Source organism: Vipera ursinii (assembly GCF_947247035.1).
Source record: "Vipera ursinii genome assembly, chromosome: 1".
NCBI classification, from domain to species: domain Eukaryota; kingdom Metazoa; phylum Chordata; class Lepidosauria; order Squamata; family Viperidae; genus Vipera; species Vipera ursinii.
Genome location: NC_139512.1, coordinates 98,278,462 through 98,300,048, shown reverse-complemented (window position 1 = coordinate 98,300,048; position 21,587 = coordinate 98,278,462). Strand labels below are relative to the sequence as shown.

At 38.6% G+C, this 21,587-nt stretch overlaps 1 protein-coding gene across 1 annotated transcript; it reads right to left on the bottom strand.

Annotated features, from left to right (window-relative positions):
• Positions 1-510: 510 nt before the first annotated feature.
• EIF4G2 (eukaryotic translation initiation factor 4 gamma 2) lies at positions 511-17,801 on the bottom strand (the record flags this gene model as incomplete). The annotated part of the gene is made up of 22 exons (XM_083358361.1): positions 511-3,473; positions 3,736-3,857; positions 4,154-4,365; positions 4,505-4,709; positions 4,902-5,160; positions 5,260-5,475; positions 5,566-5,670; positions 6,234-6,359; positions 6,852-6,962; positions 9,974-10,134; positions 10,250-10,391; positions 10,490-10,588; positions 10,671-10,754; positions 10,949-11,059; positions 11,670-11,821; positions 11,907-11,973; positions 12,065-12,196; positions 12,842-12,944; positions 14,256-14,381; positions 15,851-15,916; positions 16,394-16,501; positions 17,626-17,801. 22 exons carry the CDS (start codon positions 17,799-17,801, stop codon positions 3,408-3,410), a joined length of 2,949 nt encoding a protein of 982 aa, XP_083214487.1. The 3' UTR covers positions 511-3,407.
• Positions 17,802-21,587: the final 3,786 nt, after the last annotated feature.

The following is a 21,587-nucleotide window of genomic DNA, read 5'->3' as shown; positions in this document are numbered from 1 at the left end:
GAAATATCAGGTGACTTCTGGCTAAAGGTACTCAAGATGGGGACAGCAAGAAAACAAAAAGGGAGTGTGGGGGATAGGTAAGTGGAACAGGCTGGTCAGCTGGTGGGAAAGCAAGTAGGCTGGTGACAGGTATCACTGGTTATAAAGGTGATGGAATCAGGGATGGATGGTCGTCACATATTCTGGGCTTTAATTCGGAAGTGGCAGCAGGGAGATCAGGTAATCTGGCTGACATAGGCCACAAGGAAGGTGAGCTGCATCAACCTTCCCCTAGTTCCACTGAAGATTCCTCTGCGTTTTTCTCAGGTGAAAGCCAGAACCAAATTGCTGGATCATAATCTTCACTAAATAATCCTGCCCAAAATCCAAGCATGCATGTTTTGTGCATGGAAATAAATCCATTTTCAAGTTTGTACATACCCTTCCTTATTCTAGTTTATTCAATATCCACATGGGTACAATTCTTATTCTCAAACCTAGAGTTAAAAAAAACACGTCAGGTCTCTGAGATCTGACTGAATTACTTGTATCACTGATACAACTGTTTATTTCATAGCCAAAATTTAAAAGAATATGAACGACAAAGATGGCAAAAACACCTAGTTAAAAAAAAAAACCGTCAGGTCTCTGAGATCTGACTGAATTACTTGTATCACTGATACAACTGTTTATTTCATAGCCAAAAATTACAAGAATATGAACGACAAAGATGGCAAAAACATGACAAAAACACACTTTCATGTAAAAAAAATCATAACTAATGCCTTACATTATCCACGTAACGTACAGGTTATTCTGCTTTTTTAATGTTTCTACAAATATTAGATTAGGGGTGTCAAATAGGTTGCATCATGCAAAGGCCACGTCTACCCCAGCTCTGGCAATGCGAAGTCGCAATACGTCATGACACACCATGTGACACAAGTTTGACACCCATATATTAGACCATATTGTGTAAAATGGAGCTGGTAGAGGTTTGGAGAAGCGTTAACTACAGACAAAAGTACAGTAGATTATGCTAATCCATTTAGTTTGGGTTTTGCATATCAGGTAAATCCAAACCATTTATTAGGATTGCTGAATGAGCCATGGCTAAGTATATAAACTAAACCATAATAACCAACTATAGAACATTTAAGGTAGTAACTTAATGCCTGCAAAAAAAGGGAAAAAGCAGTGTATACCTACACAAATTCCTTTTGATTAGTTATCAAAATTTAAAGAGGAGTTTTAACTGCCACCCAATTTATATAGCTTATAGATGGAGTTACTATTTCCTCCAGCGTATTTTGATGATAGCAACACTGAATCCAAGGGCAATAAAGGCTAAAATTGCCATTAACTCTCCCTTCCACCTTGATACCTATGAGCCTGGAATTTACATACTGCAAGTGCAAGACTGTTGGACATAAATGGGTGATTGAAAAATATTGCTTTAATAAAAAAGGCATTTGGAATATTGTGGGTATTTTGGACTTTGGAAAATCCTGTTGATATCCTGGTTTTTGTTTTTTTGGAGGGAGATCTAATTAAACATTCAAGAGTTGGCAAAGTGGCTTATGACAGGCAGCACAGGGAAGTAATCAGTGGTGGGATTCAGCCAGTTTGGCAGAACTGGTAGCTGATTTTTTGTTGCCCAGAACAGACTTCTGGAAGCGGCATCTACACAGAGAACCGGTTGTTCACATATTTGAATCCCACCACTGGAAGTAATTATATTCAATAAAATATACTGGGATTATACAGTATTTGTCCATAGAAAGTCAAATGGAGACAATAGCTAAGAATACATTTAAATCAACCAAGGCTAATACTTAAAGACAATTTTAAGTACATAATTTATGTAGCTTCATTTTGGCACTAACTGCTGATTCCTGTGATGTCAAATTCTGGAGCTATGAGGCAAGATTCCTAAATTTTAGGAAGATTATATAACTTTACTTTGTCCCCCCCCATCCATAGCACCCCTTTCTTTTGTAATTTTTCTCAGCAGTGTAACCAATGCTCTCTATTAATCTTTCAAATGTTGAAACACATGTAAAGGGAACACAATACTTTTAAGGTAATATAAATGCAAACAAAACAATATAGCACTGAATTTTAACTATTTAGATCTGAAAATAGCAAGCGATTTAGGATTTCAACCTAATTCTTCAGATGCTATGTTGATAATTTTGGAAAGAGTGCAATGTTAATATTGCTGTCTGAGGCTTACAGTTCATAAAATCATGATTGAACAATTTAATGCCAAATGTGCAGCCTTTTTTTCCAGATGTATTGAATTCGAATGACCAGAATTTCCGGGAATATTTAAAAAGTACATTTTTAGAACAGGAAACCACTAATCTTACCAATTTACCTTTTTGACACTTGGCTCTTTCAGTTGTCTTCCCTGGTTTAGAAGACGGCATAAAGAACTCAAAAAATATCAAGCATTTTCACAAGAGTTCTTAGTATTACATGGATCTCAAACAGTATCATGATTCTGACATATGAATCAATGACAAGTGATTGTAATTCACAACTGGGAAACAATGAAACAGGGCTGCCCTCTCCAGAAACTTTACCATACAGGATAAATGGGACTGAGGGAAAGTCACATAATGCCTGCTTCAGAATCTATTTTCCAAGAAAATATAAAGAGCAGCCATTTCAACAAACATTCAAGTATCACAATGTTTATTGATAGATACAAGTATATAAAATCAGGGCATGAACATGTCTTGATAAATTAAGTAGACTTAATTCCAATACTATAATAGGGACCAATTCAGTTTCTCACCATTTTATTTCATACCCACAAAGACCACTTCCAAGGGCATCGATCCACCTCTTCAAACTGATTTTTGTGCAAGTAAACCATGTTTCTTTTTAAAAGACTTGTGCACTTGCCCAGGCTCAAGGATATTAAAATCTAGCACATAAAGCCCATTACTAGAGGTAGAAATACAGGCAATATACTATTACGGCAACCACCATCAATTACAGTTAAGGATTCTCTGTAACAACCAAATGGATAATCAAATATTGCAACAACTCAAGTATTACACTGAGCAAAGTGCATTTCTACAGTATTCAGTGTTGCTATTCAGATTTCTAACGAACAGCCTATGGTAACTGGCATCAAAGAAGATCCTTACACAGACTGTTTCTGAACTTATGATGTAATTATTGCATGCTGCTAATACACTGTTATCTAAACATTAAGATATTCTAAAATATTTTTATGGTAGACTATGATTAAGACATACTACAAAAACCCTTATGCAGAAACAAGTCCTACTGACCCGCTTACTGCTTTAAATATTGTGAAAACATTACAGCGGAATGAGTTTTCGCAGTGGTTAGGTCAAATGCAGTTACATCATAGCAACAGTATGTTTGCACAATTTAAGGCTTTGGCTGGTTTAATCAGCATCTTCTTCAGATTCTTCTTCCTCTGCTGTTTCCAGCCAGGTCAACCACTGGTTTACCTGCAATTAAACCCAAATACTATTATTAGAATGAGAAAAAATGTAATTCAAATGTATCTGGGGATTAATTACATATTAAACCACTACATACTAATTTATTAAAATTATAAAAAATATTGTAAACGTGAGGCATATTCGCATGGCTCTAGTTTTAAACTTTATAGAAATCCGATTTTTACAGTAATATTCTGTTTTCCCTAATGAATCTACAAGTACAATTATTTTGCTAAAACCTATGGTTGAAAATACAGTGACAATTCACCTGGAACAAAGCTTTGCCTTTCCCTGGAAACTCTTGAGTAATATCTTCTTTCCATGCCAGAAAAGCTTCTTCTTCAATGATTTCCATATCATAGAAATGCACAAAGAAGCGCAGTAACATGCCTGTAAGAAAGAAAACATTTTGCTTTTTTTTTACTCAGATGATCTTTTAAAGCACCATGATTTTAAGGTAGCCATTCCTTTAGCATCAGTGGCTCTAAAATTTACTATTCAGTCATTTCACTGAGTTCCATAAAAATGGTAAACAAACTTGATACCAACTTATATAAGCATCTCTCTAGCTGTATGCAAAATATCACTCTTTGGCTACATAGGAACATCTGGCTAGAATTTCCTCTCATCCTGATGTCATATCAAACGCACATCAAACACGAAGAGGCAAAAGGTTTTATTCTTACCTTTTGGAAAATTGTTGTTGTAGCAGTGCACTTGGAGTGCATACAGGGCACTCACTTGTAGATCAACATGGTCATGAAGGAATTTCTGCATAACTGGCTTAAAGGAAAGAAGCAGCTGTTTTTCTTGCTCCAACTGTTCTTTAGAAGGAGCAGATGAAGAATCTGGTTCATCATTAGGTGGATTTACTTCACTAGAAATATACTGCAAGAAACTAAAAGAATTGGAAGGAATTATTTAACATACTTATCTATGTAAAGCAACAGAAAAGATCCTTCTTTGCTCAGCAAATATTATAGTATAGTTAGCTCATGCATGACATGCAACAAACTGATTTCAGTTGCATTTCTCACCTGGTCATCAAAATATTAACAAATCCCTTATCAACATGTAGTTTTGGTGAAATGTTGTCTTTAATCCATTTATAGATTGTTTGAGGGGATGGGTCCAACTTAATTTGCTTCAGTAGCTCCTTTTCCAGTTTCAGAAGTGGAAACAAGAAGCTAAGTCCTTTCCCTTCCAATATCTCCAGCATACGATCCTTATTCTGGTCAATCTCTGTAACATATAGATACAAAACTGTCCCAAATATTCTTTGAGCTTGTCAACTTAATTTACTACATATCCATGCTTTAGCTCACATTTTAAAAACTGTAATATTTAACCATATTTTCTAACTAGCTGTTTATTATAGTTACCCCTCTACTTCCCAATTCCCTCCACGTACTAGTGTACTCATTCATGTCTTACCTGGCAGCATCTTTTGCATGTTCACTTTGCTCTGTTGGAAAAGCTCGGTTAGCCATTCTCGATCCTGCAACTTGGCTAACTGCTGAAGGCAAAGTAGGAAGAGGGGAAAATGGGTGCCACTTTCCAATGGTTGTGCTAGTTCAGAGATGCTCACAAGTTCTGAAATTATGGCCCGAGCTGCAAACTGTGCTAGATAGGATTTTACCAGAGGGATGTCCACCTCTAGTTTAGGGCACTGGTCCAATACATTTAGGAATGCCTGGAAAAAAAGTTTACTAGCATTATTTACATTCTCCCATGTCTGGTTCTGACAACCAACAATACAAACATCAAAGTATGCTTAGAATACATGCATTACCTGCATGAAGTTGTCACTAGTAGCTATCCCTTCCTGTTTCAGTAAATTGATCAATGCACTTGCTTTTTCTTTATCTTCATCTGATCGATCTAGTGATTGAAGTATTATTTTGCTCAGCATCTCAGAAATAAAATGTTTTGGTGCCCTCATTTCTCTCACACTGTTGACAGCATCATTGGCATTCCCATTGTTCAAATACTCAGTCACAACAGTTTCCTAAAAAAAGGAGGAAAAGGTTTTTTTTTGTTTTCCTTAATTCTTTACAGTTATCACATGCTAGTTTGAGAGGAGACTAAATGAACTTACTGTTAACTTGAGCAGCTCTTCCTTAGAAGGTGGTGGCTTTTTACTTGTCTTTGCAGGCTTCTCCTGAATAAGTGGCGGATTTGTTTTGAGACCAAGTTGAGGTGGCTTAAAAAACAAAACACGAGAATTTAGGTTATTTATTCACAGTAATTCATGAATCTTAAATATTTGCTACTTTAAAACTGCAATATTAAGCATCTTTTTAACCAAACCTTAATTAGTAGAGCTCCACGGCACTGGCAAATTGACAATAATCGTATTTGGAATAGCCTCACAAAGGCTTTCACTTTCATGATCACCCTTAAGCATATATATTTTGAAAAGAACTGTTACTTAATTGTCCCAATCAAATCTCACTGTTTACCTGGATTTACTCCCAAACAAGCAAATATTGTGGAATTCCAGGATCTTGCTAAGCATTTGTTCTTCTGAACTCTTAAATAGAAGAAAATGACTTACTGGAGACATGTGCTGCAATGCTCTGAAGTGCCTCTGTAGGACACAATATTCTCATATATGCAGCCACCGCAATAGAAATTAGGATATAGGCTTAAATGTTCCCTCCCCATTATTTTAATTCCTTAGAAATGCATATGCTTTCTAGCATGCAACCTGTATAATGAACATAATTGAGAAAGCTTTGATTAAACCTTTAGAGAAACATTTACCTGTCCCAGAGGTGGTGTCTGAGTACGTTGTGGCTGTGCACTGGGAGGAATCATAGTTATCTGGGGCTGAAGCTTTGGCACTTGGTTTTTGTTTACTACAAAACACTGAGCAGGTCTCAGACTAATCTGCGAAAAGAAGCTGGTTGTTAGAAATCTGGAGTATGGTTCTATTATGGTAGCAGTGAAAACTACACATAGCAGAGTTGCATGTTATTTACAAGCACTGCTAAGCTATAGCAACAATATTTTTAAGGAAACAATTCGTTACAAGTTTATAATGGCTTTTTATATCTCCATCTAGCAACTGAAATTACTTCAACAGCTCTTGTTTATGATTAAGACATTGCCCTCATATCTCATAATCTTGCTCATAGGACACTGGAAACTCCAAGAAGGGGGAAGGGAGGAAAGAGAGGAAGAGGAGTGAAACTCCAAGAGGGTGGAGGGAAGAAAAAGCAAGAGGAATTGAACGTAAAAAGATAAGATAACCTGGAGAGAAAAAAGTGAAAAGCAGGAAGATAGAAGGGGAGTTCCAGTATTGATCCTCGTAATAACGCGTCTTGTTATAATCATTGGGCATCTTTTAAAAACTGTATCTACTCTTTTTCAAGGGCATACCTCATCTGCATTAAGCTGTCCCTTCTTAGAAAACCGTGGAGGCATATCCTTAGACTGTCCTTGTTGAGACAGAAGTCCCTGATTTTGATTATGGTATAGTTGGCTTTGCCCCTGTTTTCAAGACAATGAAAGGAAAATAAAGACTATAACAGTGTATACCTTTGCTTGTTATCATAAAAATATTTTTTCATATATTCTAAGTGTACTGCATGTTTACTTCATTAAGACTTCTACGATGATGAAAATACTATTACTACCTTACCTTTCCATCAGGAGTTCTAATTTCCAGTTTACCTGTGAGGTAGATTGGATTTAAAAAAACTGGCCCCAAGTTGTCCCCTGATCTTCATTCGCTAAGAGTGAATCTAGGTCTCACTAGTTATCAGCTAGCAGTTTAAACATCTCAACTGTTATAGACTGGTTATTTTATAACAAGCTGAATTTGGGTTTATCTAATCAAAAGGCAAAGTATTAATTCTCAGTTTATGACACAATTCCAACAATTACATCAGTGCTTTTCAAACCTGAATAAATTATCTCAAATTGGGTGATTTTTCTTTTCTCAAGAATCCATTACCCACCATAACAGGGACATTTAAATTGACTTAAAAGATTGTCACATGTACTAAAATATATTTTAAAATCTCAGTCTTATTAAGACAATAATTGATGAAATCACCAACAGTAATTTGTTGAAATGATAGTTAATTTAATATTGTTTTTGCAATACAGGTAGTCCTCAAGTTATGACTATTCTTCCAGTGACTGTTCAATGTTATGACAGTACTGAAGGGTCTTGGGAGCGGTCCTTTTAAGTTTGATAAGACTTATAAACGATTTGGGTCATGAAGGAAAACGTTTGGGAATCACTATATTATAGAAGTGTTCATAAAAAAGATGTATCAAGTATAATACTTGGGAGCTACTAATTATGCTTTGGATTTCACATAAATAATGGAAAATGATGGAAATATATTTCCTTTACTCTAAATTTTGGAAACTGAAGAAAATATTCTAAACAGAAGTGTAGCAAGTGAAGTTGCCTGTGGAAGAAGGCAGAAAAAAACCCTGATCAATTCCACTTCTTTATTCCTGGAAGCTCTGGACGCTGAGGAGACATTTTTTAAAAAAAACAAAAGAATATGGAGACAAAAAGAACTACTTTTGTTACTTACAAGGGGAGTGCTGTTTGTTTGTTGTTGTTTTTTTTTTACCTTCTGGGAGATGGCAAGTATTATACATGGCAGCAGATGCAGACATAATGCCTTTTGGAGAAGCAGCTAGAGGTAGTTAAGAGACAAACTGCTGCTGTGAAAAATGTATTGGACAACAAAAAAAAAAATGCTCCAGGAGGAACAACAGTGGCAACTCCCAAGAAAAAAAAGCCAGCCAGAGGGGATTGGAGAGATGAAAGAATGACACAAAAGAACTAAACTTGTAAAAATGAGCTTTGTTTCCTTGGAGCTTCAGAATAGATTCCAAAGACTCTATGCTGATGATATTTTTCTAGATTTCTGGATGAACTGCAGCTGCCACAGGGGCCAAAGATGGCTACACAAGTTCTGCAAAGGGGACAATTCCCATCTCTGCCTTGAAGCAACAGCAAAAGGAGATGCTTATTTGAGACTTCCTACTGAGGGACCAAAGCAGCAATCAGCTAGCAGTCTTATCAAGAGAAAGGTGCTGCCTTTCATGGGTTCACATTTGGGATGTAACAGAAAACATCTCAGGGCAAAGCTCACTGAATAGTCCCTTTTTAGTGATTCTGGCGGGAACAAATGCCAGTGTTGAAAGCATTGCAAAACTATAAAGGACTGCACTGTTAGTTTTCTTTTTCTTAAAAAAAAACCCCTCTTTCCCTGTTGAAGGCTATGAACCACAAAACAAACTTAAGTTCACAAGGGAAGTTAAAAGTAACCTAAGTTTTTTTTCCAGTTGTGTCAGAGCAAGAAAGCCATAATGGACAACTTAGTGTCCAGGAACACACTGATTACATTCAAGAGCCTTGAAAGAACTTGGCTATCAAGAATGGTTGTAATGCCAAAGGAGTATTAGGGCAAGTGTGGGAAGACAACCCATATGACCTATAAGCTTGTTACTGATATTGGGCAAACTCCAGAAATGACTGTTAATCATTTAGAAAAGAATATATTGCATGTCTTTATAAAAGAACTAATCATGCCAAAGCAATCTGTTTTCCTCTATTGTTTACTTGACTAGAGATACAGTAAACATAATTCCCAAACCATTTAATCAAATTTCTTACAAGGTCCTTGTAAAGAAGACGACAAAATGTAGGTTGTCTGTGTTACTGTTACAAGGATACAAGCTTAGCTAAACACACACAAAAAACATACAGGCTCTGTATTGTTCAACACTGATGGCTTATAAAATGAGCTAAAAACAACAAGATTATCAAGTTTTTGGCTAATAACAAGATAAATACTTAAGACGACAGTATCAGGATTCAAGAGGACCTGACAAGCTAGAATGAACAGAAACTTAATTTCAAGAATAAACCGTGTTTGCACCATATACATGAATAAACTGGTAAACTGCAAAGATTATGAGCTAATAGCATAATGCAGTTACAAGAAAAACACTATTTCAATTTGCATTAGTGATAGTACAGCTTAAAGATCAAGAGAATTATTTCATTCTACTCTGTATTAGTTAGAGTACAGCTAAATTCCAGCATCTTTTCTTGGCACTATTAATATCCTTCCAAAAATACAAACTTGAATAGTTCAAAAGGGGAATAACTGAGATGGTTAAGAGCTGGAAGAAAAAGCTTATATGGAATAGTTGGATTTGCTGAGTATCTTTAACCTGGAAAACACTAGGAAGAGAGAGGTCTTCAGGTTTTTAAAAGCTGGTCTGTGTGAATACAATAGAATTTAGTGGTGTTCCAAAACACAGGACAAGGAAGAGTGATTATTGCTACTATTAGTAGTGTTGATGAAGAATCCCAGATGTGGGGGCGGTGGGAGGGAAGATATACATTTTTTACTGCTTCTGTTTTATTGTTGTTGATGCAAGTCATTCAGAATTATGCAATGTATGATGACCATATACATTTCCTATATTTAAAAAACAGCATTTCTCTTCTATCAGTCACTTACTGGACTTTTCAAGAAGGATTTGCCTAGCTCTCCAAAGTGGGATTGAACAGGAGCCATGAGGTGTCCCCCATGGCCATTGAAAAGTTGATTTGACCGATGTCGCCCCATGGTAGGTGAAAATCTGTCTTGAATAACTCCCGGACCAGTACCAATTCCACTACCTGAATTCATAAAACACACAAAAGACAAGATGATTATAACTCAGGTATCTTTATCAATGTATTTAAAAAAAGTAAAAAAAAATGCAATGTCATTTCTTCACTGAATAGTAATTACCAGGCATTTGTCCAAACATATCAGCAAGCCCTCCAAGTGGATCCCTGTCAAGTTTCATCCTGGGTGGCATAAACGGTCCCTCCAGAAAGAAGTCACTTCTCATTCCTTGAGACAAAGGAGGAGGAATAAAAACTCCCAGATCCTTAAAAAGAAAGTCAGTTGGAAATCAAATTAAAAGCACATTTCTTAACACACTTTATTTAGCTGCACAGTTAAATCCGTCTCTTGTGAAATACTTACTTTCACAGCATCTTGACGGATTTGATTGATAGTCTTTGGTCCATTGTCAAGAAAAGCTTTGCGAGGAATCCAATTGTGTTCTCTCAACTCCACAGTATCCTTCAAGGATTTAACAGAAGAATATTAGCTTCAAGGCACATATGCTAGATTTGTCATGGTGAGCAATTTTATTATCTCTTACCTGCAGCAGGAAACGAATCCTTGCCGGCAATTCCTTACTCATCATCAAGGAGCGCATACGGGCAAAGTACTGATCCATTAAGGACTGTTGAGAAAGAAATTCATTAAATTTGGCAAATTATTAAAAAGAACAAGTGTATTATTATGTACATCATTTTTATTTGCTAATTAAAAATTATGTTAAAAACTACAATATTTTATCTACAACAGTCTATCCCAGGAAGATGAATATTAATAGCATACAGAAATATGTACTTATGCAATTTTACTGGTACTTACCTTGGCTTTTGCATGGTCTAGTCTAGGTCCTACTGTCCTCATTATCTGACAGAGGCACTCCAAATCCTCCCCCATATCCTTGAGTTGGACTCTCTTCTTCTTTTCCAAAAGCTGGGTAATTTTAAACAATACAATTAAAGAAATATTTTTACTGCCATTTTACAACTTATTTTTATAAGCCACATATCAATGAGTGTTCAAGAATATTAAATCATAAATCCAAGTAGCAAAACAAATGCTGCTTTCACTTAAGATGCTATGTCCAAACAAGCTACACAATTCCATTTCAGCATAGTGTTTTATGCAAATCCAACATTAGATTCCATCTATAAACTCTACTGGAAAACATTAAGGATTCCTCAAAAAGAACAATTGGTAGTTTTGAATAGCAACGTTTTCATAAGAAATCCAACCACATGAAAATACAAATAAGGTAAGGGGAAGGACCCTTTAGTTATGGTCAGAGCTTTACATTGGTAATAACATGACCCAGAATTTTCTATTAACTTATCCAGATTTCTCAAGCAGTTCTAACAGGTTTTCCTTAAGGTGCTAGCCAATGTGTAAAAAAAGAAAGAAAAACTTTTTTAGGAAATTTATTACTAATGGTGTTTACCCATCATGTAGTCACCACCAGGTACAATTATTATTTTTTCAAACTACAACATTACTAGCTATCTCACTAATGATGTTTACATAGTAAAGATAAAAAACCACTTACTGTTTTGATGCACTTATGAAGGATAGATTCATGAATAAGATCAAGCTTGCCAAGTTCTCCAATGAATTTGATGTTTCCCAGCATCTTGATCTTAGCAATAGCTCTCTGTTCCTCCTCCTCTGGGAGGAGGGGGCCATCTTGCTTATCATAGACTAAAAATAGAGGTAAGCTTTAGACATTGTTTTATGACCAAAAAAAGACAAACAAATCAAGGAATACATTATTCTGAAAACTTACTATCAACATTTCTGGTTCTGTTTTCAAATTCATCTTGAAGTTTAGAAATTAAGAGGCGTCTGAATGTCTAGGATTTAGAATGAAAACATTTAATGTCTTATCTTGTTAAGATACCAATTTTCGTAATAACCTTAATCCCAAAGAAAATTATACTCAACTGTGCTTTGCTTCTGTCCTGAAGGACTCTCTGCGGATGGGCCATCAAAGTTGGGTGCATCTTCTGCCAGTCGCAGACATAGTTGAGCATATAGCGAGCTATACTTTGGCTCTTCAAGGGCTTTGTCTACGATCTGAGAGCAGAGATTTTATAAATTATAAGAAAATTGTCTAACATTTAAAAACTGCACTTTTAAATGATCCCAGGTAATCCTATCCAGTTTTATTGGAGTTTCAGAAATTCACAATGACAACTATGCAGTACAAAAAACTGTAGTATAGTTGCTCTTCCTCTATAAAGTATTAAGTAATGGGACAATTTCATTAATCTATCAGGTATCAATGGCCAATAAACAAAAGCTAATGTATTTTAATGGCCATAATAGTGGAAGGTAAGCTGCATCTCCATGTTTGATTTCTACTCTTGGAATCTGATTGATGGTTATCTGAACAATCGTGACACCTGAAACACACCAACTCAGTGTTTTCCCACAGGCCACATCAGAGCCATATAATTTGCTAAGAGACAGTAATCTCTACCTTTACTAGTAAAATAGGAAAAAGCTAAACTGATTTATGTAATCTTATAAGCATACATAGGAAACAGTGCCACTAGATAGTGGGATCATTTGAGAATAATTCGTTCTCTAAGTTGGTCTGTTCTGTAACACAGTTACTATAATATCCATGTTCACAATACACTAAACAACCGGCAAGATACCTGTTGTACATTATGTTTTATTAAAACAGTATTTTTGTTTTTGTTCATGTTATCTTACCAGCAGTATGATCCCCTTTAGGATGAGCTTAGACTCTACACCCACATTGAGGAGCTCAAGGCATAGCTTGTCAAACTTTTCAGGAGTAAGCTTATTTAGTATGCTAAAGGAAAGAAAACAAATCAAGGCTTTTCTTAGTCAAGATTTGACTTGTTTACTGCTGTTTTAACTTACAAAACCTTTTGCTAGTGTTAATCTTAAACTGCAGTTTTCAATTTTAATCTGTTGGAAATTACGTTTTATACTAAATTGGTAATTGTATAACTGGTTACTCAAAATCAATCTAGATTATAGAACCAGATACTTTGAAAGCCCTGATTTAAGTACTGGGTTGGCAATAAATAAAGCAACACACTAGGTACAGACTGAGTCCCAAAATACAGGAAAGCTAAGAAACAAGGATACTGAAATAAAAATGTTAAACTAAAGGAAAACAATGGAACCTAGATGAGAAGTGGAGAACTCAAGGTGGATGGAGATAAAGCAAGGTATTAAGATAGGAAATGTCCAGTATAAGCAGCCTTCTAATAAAACCAAGACATTAAGAGCTGAATTACAGGGGGCAAAATGGGTGGAGAACAAGAGATAGGGTGACTGAACAGTGTGAGATAAAACAGGTAATGCCATAAAAATCAGGACTCTGAATAAACAATGGGTGTGAAATACAAAGTGAAAAGCAAGAGAGCGCAGGACGAAGTAAAAATGAAAAGCCTTGACCCTAAATTCAAAGCAGTCAGGAAACAAACACACAAGCAAATATTATTGAATGTGGACATTGGTGTCAAGAGTCCAGTGGATCTATCAGAACAAACAGTGATGAATTCTGAGAACTATAATTCAACAACTTTTAGTGAAACAGTAATTCCTTCCTCCTGGCCTAGATATGCTAACTCAACATAAAACAATCCACTAAATGAACAGAACACAGCAGAAGCTTAATTTTTTTTGCTTCTGCCTGGAATAAGGAGTTTAAGAACTGCCATTAAGCATTCTTAAGATCACACAAGTAACTCAATGTAGGCTGAACTAATTACTAGTCTAATGGACCAGATCTAAGCCCCCCCCAATCACCTCCTCCTCCTCACATTATTTAACCCTTTCATTTTATCTCCATGTTTTTAGATAGGGTAATTGGCCCAAAGTCAGCACTATGTTTCCATGGCTAAGAGAGGATCTGAACCGGGTGTCCTTCATATCTAACCCACCTTGTCTCTATACTATGCAGGCTCCTTAGATTCTACACTCAGAGAACTCAAGAAAACCTTTAGAAAACTGTGGCTTTGCAACAAGGAAAATCTCAATTGGAAATAAATGGCTGGGAAAACAACTATGCATTCTGTGTCTTAGATGTCAATCGATTAGTCAGTTATTGGATTATAAAATTCTACTAACAAATTGTTTCCTCACAACTTACCCTCTTACTTTCCTGAAGATTGCATCATGTCGTTCTTTGTCATTTGCGGAGTCGTCATCTCGTCTAGTGCTTCGTGAAGGAATCCATTTCTGAGCGTTTTGCCCTGGGGTTTTCCCCAGGAACTCGCTTTTAGAAATAGAACATTAATTCATTAAAGCCTATAGCAGGGATGTCAAACTGCCAGCCCGTGGGCTGGACACATCATGCGGAAGCTGCGCCCACCCCATTGCCGGCAATAGCAAAACCGTCCCAATAAGTTGTGTGACGTCATGTGACATCGCCAGTTTGACATGTCTGGCCTACAGCATATTCCCATATAATCTGGAAACAATAGACTCAGTTTTAAACTTGTTTTCAAATTGGGACACTCAAGAAAGCCTGAAATTTCAGTACTATAACCTGAATTAAAATTTATAGCCATTATTTAATCACTTTTGAACTCATTTTTGGAGTTTTGAACATTTGAAAAATTCTCTTACAGGAGCAGTTATTATAGCTAAAAATTCTCATCAGAAGACCCATACCATGTCAAACATAACTAAAAAATAGTTAAGGAATTAAAGGAACTAAAACACTGCAAGCTTGGAGTATTCTATTTATGGAATGACTATTTCATGTATTAAGGTGTTCTTGCATTTCATCCTAAATTTGAAACAAAACGGAATACATTCTCCTTTGAGTATTCAAAAATTCCACAATTTGCATTTCTAGTCCTCTAAAAATTATGGGTAATTTGGGTCCAGAGATTCCATCTCTGCTTTCACTGGTTGGGTCAAGTCACAGGCTGGGGAATTACATGTTCAAAGATCTATGGATTTCAACTTTACGGAAAACAAGAGGTAGACTTGCAGAATTGATATTTATTGACTAATCCACATTAAGAGCTGAATTACAGGTACTATTATCTGTATAAGCAATATTCTACCCCATGCCTCAGACTAGGCAACATGTGTCACATGTCCCTCAACCAAAATTTCATGTGATGGGAAGCTCTTTAGAATAGGTGACATCCTATAATCTATCTCAAATGCTGATTTGCTAGAATAGCTGATCTTCAAGGCTAACTTGCTTCTGCTTAATCTTCTTGATCTGTCCATACTTTCTTTTCTCGCTCTATAGTTAACCAGCAGTTGTCCCAACATTCAGAGTCATCTGACTGGCTAAATAGGATGCTCTGGCTCTCAGACCATGTACGTCTGCATCAGAAATTACATTAAACCAATGACTGCTGCATTCCTGGAGTATAAGATGGTAAGTAGGATTCAGAATGGATTATAGCCACTTATACTTGCAGTCCTAAGGCAGAAATAAGGAAGCTGTTTTGAATTGCAAATGTTCCCTATTGTGGATACTCAAAATAGTTCATTCTATGGGGATATTCTGCATGCTTTCATGCATGCCCCATTAGAGATAAACAAGTATCAGACAAAAACCTAAAAATACTAAGACATGAAGCAGTTAGCAGAACACTGATTAGTTTCATACAGACTTTCAATTTACATTTACTTACAATGGAATTTAATTTTACAAATTAAAGAATACATCACATATCCATGTAATACCCAATATAGCACTGCAATTAGCATGCAATGTACCTGTTGCCGGCAGTCTTGGGATAGTGCTGAAGCGCACCCCTACCTCCTCCTCCGCCTGAAGAAGCACTATAAATAAAGAATAACTGCTAAATAATTTTTGTTTTGTATGCAGGAAACCAAAATTGTGTAGTTTAACCAGAACTATTTTATAAACAACTTAATGATTTGTGAACAGAAGCTTCCTTGGATAATTTTTTTTTCTTCTGGACAGGTTAATATTTTCTTGTAACCTGATCGTTTGTCTGAATCAGCTAATATCCTTTATACGAAGCTAAAGTCAGACAAAGTACTTATTCTATTCTTAAAGTCTCAATGAAGGTCACAACAAATATACAGAATATACTTATTTGTTGCCTTTTAATATATGGTCTGTAAAACCTAAAACCGTGTTAGTGGAATTCATGTGGCAAGCCATATATTTAATTACATTAGTTGTGACTAACTGCAAAAGCAAACTAACAAACTAACTTAAAAGGCTAAGGAATTTTTCTTTATAGACAAAATTATTTTCTTTCTGTTTCATTGTCAAAAAGCTTTACTTACCTGAAACGAGAAGCACCCCCTTCTGCAATCGCACTCTCCACTTTGGCGGCTTGGCAATGAAGAATCTTCAAAAGAATAATAAATTGACAGGATAGGGAAAAACAAAACCTAAAAGGCAAGAGTTCACAATGTAAGTTTTTGATTAAGGTTCCAATAATAGCAGTCCCCCCCCATTTAAACTAAAATAGTTTCGCAAAGATTTAGGCATTCAGAGTTTAAACAAATTAGCATTTCCTAGAATCTTCTACAGCTTGCCATGCAGAACTTCTGAGAAATTTACTTGGCATCGCAGCCCAAGTTTTTTCCTCATCTCCATCTCTTGAATCAACCCTGCCTCCTGCTGTTTTCCAGAAACATACATCCATGGAATTCTTACATATTATATACATTTTAAATATTTCACAACAAATGCTGTGTATAAGCCAAATCTAAACCATCTACTAACTATATTAAAGAACCCAGAGTATAATATTTTACTGCCCAACATGACGTGCGTTTATAAATCTGATATAGGTAACCTGACAAATTCAACCCAACACTGGTAAACTTTCAATACCCAAATATATAATAGTCAGGATTCCTGAAAAGGGAAGAAAGCGGAAGCAACCACACACACACACTTTTCCAGGAAGGATCCTATTTGTGTCCAATTTAAATTGCACGTCCATCTACTTAAAAAGACTTCCGAGTAAACCAAAACACGAGACGTCCAATTCCAGCGCCGCCACCTCTGCAATCTCCACGGTTTTTATTCTTCCCGCCACCTAACTAGCCTTAAAAATACGCCTGTAAGGCGGGGGTGATGGCGTGGCGCAGCCCAACTGAGACTCAGAAAACCCCTCCGGTTAATCCCGCAGATCCTGGAACAAGCTGTAGCCTGTTTCAAGCATCCAGGTCATCCTCGATCCCTTCCTACCCCGCGCTGGGCACCGCCCGACTCCAGACTCAGGCGCAACCCCGCCGCTAGGCCCGGCCTTTGTTCTCGGTTCACAACCCCCATCTGCAGTTGCCGGCTATTCAGCCCCAGAAACGGAGATGGGGCATAGTTTCAACTTTTCCGGAGCGAGGGAGAGAGCGGTGGAACCGAAATTGAAAGAACTATCCTACTAAGAGACTAAGCGCGCTTCTTTCTTTCCCATGGGATAATAGGAACCGTGGGCGGAAAAAAAATAGTATATTCTCTATTCGTCGAGCAGCGTGAGGGCTCAAAGGCAGCATAAGAATCGGGCTACCCTGACACCGGACTTGATTGTGTCACAGTCACGATCTTCAATAAAAACCGGCCGCCTCTTTCTCCCCTCAGACACCGGTTGGGAGAAGACCGGTGCCGGCCGCCATTTTGTTGCTCGGTGAACGTGCAGGACCGAGAACAAGATGGCGGTGGCTTTAGGTAGCCGCCATTTTGCATACCAGCAGCCGATTTTTCCTTAGCCGCCTTCGTTCGCCCCCCGCCTCAAATACTCCCCAAGCCCAGGTAGTACCAGCCCCATCGACTTTAACCTCGATTATCAACTTAGCCGACGACGGTCAATTGCTCACCTTCCCTACAGCCTCGTCTGCGTCCCCAGGACCGGCGGCGAGAGCTGGGAAGAGGCGAGAGAAGGGAGGGGGAGAGGGAGCCGGGGATCGGGGCTGGGAGAGGGAAGGGGGAGAGAACGAACGGCAAGACGGATCTCTGAATCACCACAGAAGCCACCGAGCACTTTTCTCCGTCACCTCCATAGAAATCTGACCAACTCTCCGCCGCTTCTAATGCGCACTGAGACAGCCCCACTAACTTTATTACACAGCGTGCAGCTAAGCCCTCCTCAACAAACCGGCTTCCAATCGCCGGCTGAGACTTTGTCGGAGTAGCCAATCACAACGAACAAAGGAGGTGGGTCCAGGGCAAAGGAGGGGGAGGAAGAGAGGTTGGTTGACGGAAAGCAGCGCCGCAGTGCAGCATCGGATTCACAAAGACTAGGACCTCCTTTCTCTTGCGTAGAAAACGAACTCGAGTGATAGATTGCGCAAATGGCGTACCGGGTTAATTGGGACAGGCTGTACGCCGCTTTTTCCCAGCGCCGTATTGCCTCCAGTGACAGAAGCTGGAAGGGAGTTCTCTTTGAATTTAAGATGCGGCTGTTCTTTGGGTTGCTTTCAATAGCGTGCGCTTTTCGCAATGGCACACACATGGCCCCCATATAGTTCCCGGCGAAACCATTTGGTGGGCTTTTGTCCTCCTAAAAATGGTATGCTTAGAAGACGTGAGGTTAGGGCATGTAGACGAAGCTCTAGTTTAGAAGAGGTACCCGAAAAAAATCACAACGCCGATTCCAAGAAGGGATGAACAGGGCTGGGCATTGTTAAGGAAGTGCCGTGATGGTGCTCTTTCTGATATGAAAACTGTTACTGAACACGTTTCCTTTCCTCCCCTCCGTTCCTCGTCTGCTCCAAATCCATTTTTATCGGGCTGGAGAACGATGTTCTAGAAAAACGGCTCAAGGTGTTTTTTTTTTACTTCTTGGCTCTGACCGCAAGTGAACTGAATAATGCATGATCTTTTAAAATAATTTCAGCAAGACTCAGCACATCTATCTGGGCTCACAATCAAAGTGCTGAGAATCCTACAGGGCATAATGTTGCTTGCTACATATCCATCTTTTACATGATGTAAGCATTTGCCCCGAAAATACATCTCACACTGGGTTTCTGAACACATTTTGAACGCTTAAACCTAAGTAACTGGTTTACTGTATCAAATGAGTACATAGCTCATGATTTCCTGACTGAAAAAGAATAATTTTATTTAAAGACTTTTTATCTTGAAGAATGGTGGTATGATAATCCAGCTCATACTACTAACAGCAGTTTCACAATCAATTCATTCCAAGCCATACTTGTGCAATAGTTAATGACTTCCCACCTCACATGACTCCAGAAGACACAAATTTAACAAATAAATCTTAGTGATGAAATTATGTGCTTGTCACAATCCAATATAAATTTTGGAAAACAATCCATAATGTGCTGTATTACTATGACCAAGCAAGATATTTATTATTTATTTATTTATTAATTTTATTTGTATACCGCCCTTCTCCCGAAGGACTCAGGGCGGTGAACAGGGCAAATATATAAAAATACAAAAATACAAAAGCTAAAAAAAGAATTAAACAAAATTCCCAAGCTAAAACAGTAGATAGATATATTTACAACAACAATAAAAACCCAACCCATCCCCCATCAGGCCAGGCCGGCTTGTTCAAACAAATACGTCTTCAGATCGTGCCGGAAGGAGCGAAGGTCGGGCGCCATCCGGAGCTCAACCGGCAACCGATTCCATAAATCCGGGGCGCCCACAGAGAAGGACCTCCCCCTGGGGGCCACCAGATGACATTCTCTGACCAGTGGCACCCTGAGGACGCCCTCTCTGTGAGAACGCGCAGGGCAGAGGGAAGTTGATGCCGGCCGCAGGTGATCCCTAAGGTACTCCGGACCCATGCCATGTAGGGCCTTGAAAACCATTACCAGAACCTTGAATCTCACTCGGAAGACAACTGGGAGCCAATGCAGCTCACGGAGCAGAGGTGTAACATGGGAGTATCGGGAGACTCCCAGCACAACTCTCGCGGCTGCATTCTGTACCAGTTAGAGCCTCCGAGTGGTCCTCAAGGGCAGCCCCATGTAGAGAGCATTGCAGTAGTCTAAATGAGAGGTCACGAGCGCATGAGTGACCGTACGCAGGGCATCTCGGTCTAGATAGGGCCGCAACTGGCGCACCAGGCGAACCTGGGCGAAGGCCCCCCTAGTCACAGTTATTATGTGGTCTTCCAGAGTAAGCTGTGAATCTAGGAGGACTCCCAAGTTGCGATCCCTATCTACAGGGGGTAATAGCTCACCCCCCATAGAAAGAGTATCCCGAGATGCCGGTACGCACAGCCACTCAGTCTTGTTGGGGTTGAGTTGAAGCCTGTTCCTCCCCATCCAGACCCTAACCGCTTCCAGGCAACAGGACATCACGTCGAGGGCATCACTGGGGTGGTTTGGGGTCGAAATAAAAAGCTGGGTATCATCAGCATACTGATGATACCCAACTCCAAAACCACAAATGATCTCACCCAGCAGTTTCATGTAGATGTTGAACAGGAGAGGCGAAAGGACCGACCCCTGAGGAACTCCACAAGCGAGAGGCCTCGAGGTCGACCTTTGCCCCCCTGCCAACACCGACTGCGAACGTCCCAGGAGATAGGAGGAGAACCACTGAAAAACTGTGCCTCCCACTCCCAATCCCCTGAAGATAATGTTTCATGGTTAATGCCTCCTAGCTAGTAATCATATCTTACTATGTAGGATCTGAAGAAGAAAAAAGGGAACTAGTAAAGGAGATACAACTGAAAAGACAGTAGTTAGCTAGTAATAAAAATGTGGAAGGAGTCTCACTCCATATAGTTTACTTCTAGAGCAGGGGACACCAATCTCCGTGCCGCGGCCCACCACTGGGCCATGGCCTATTTGAAACCGGGCTGTATGAGTGGTGCGTATGTGCATGCATGTGCACCTCAATTTGCACAAGTTGAATTGTGTGTTCGTGTGCACATGTGTTGGCCTACCACTCACACAGCCCAGTTTCCCCCCAAGCTGGGCTGCCAAGCCAAGTCACAAAGTTTGAGGACCGCTGTTCTAAAGAATCTAAATATCCTTCATTGGATGTTTCCCTATTTCCATGCACTCAGTTGATACCACAAAGCTACCATGGCCTTCCAATTCTATTTCTTTACAATAAAATATAGGTTATGCCTAAAATATCCTATCACTTGAGGAATATGGACACACTGAACACAATATTTAAAATTCTCTTATCTACTACCTTAATATTCTTTAGAGAAAAGACCTCCCTCCCAGAGGCCGTATGCATTTTATACAATGATACTGTACACACATATAGAGAGGATACAGTTTATTATGTCATGACCTGAACCATCATCTAATTCTTTATTTTGAATTTCAGGGTATGTACTAAATTGAGATGCTGTTTTGTTAAATTGTGAATCACTAGAAATAGTTTTACATATGACTCAGCACTGATGAGTGAACACCCACACACTCTCCTTTACACAATCTAACTGTAGTGTATGCTGGGCTGGCATACACGTGTAGCAGCCGCATCAGGAAGCGTGGAGCTGGACAGCTCCGTGAAGGAACTACGTTCAGC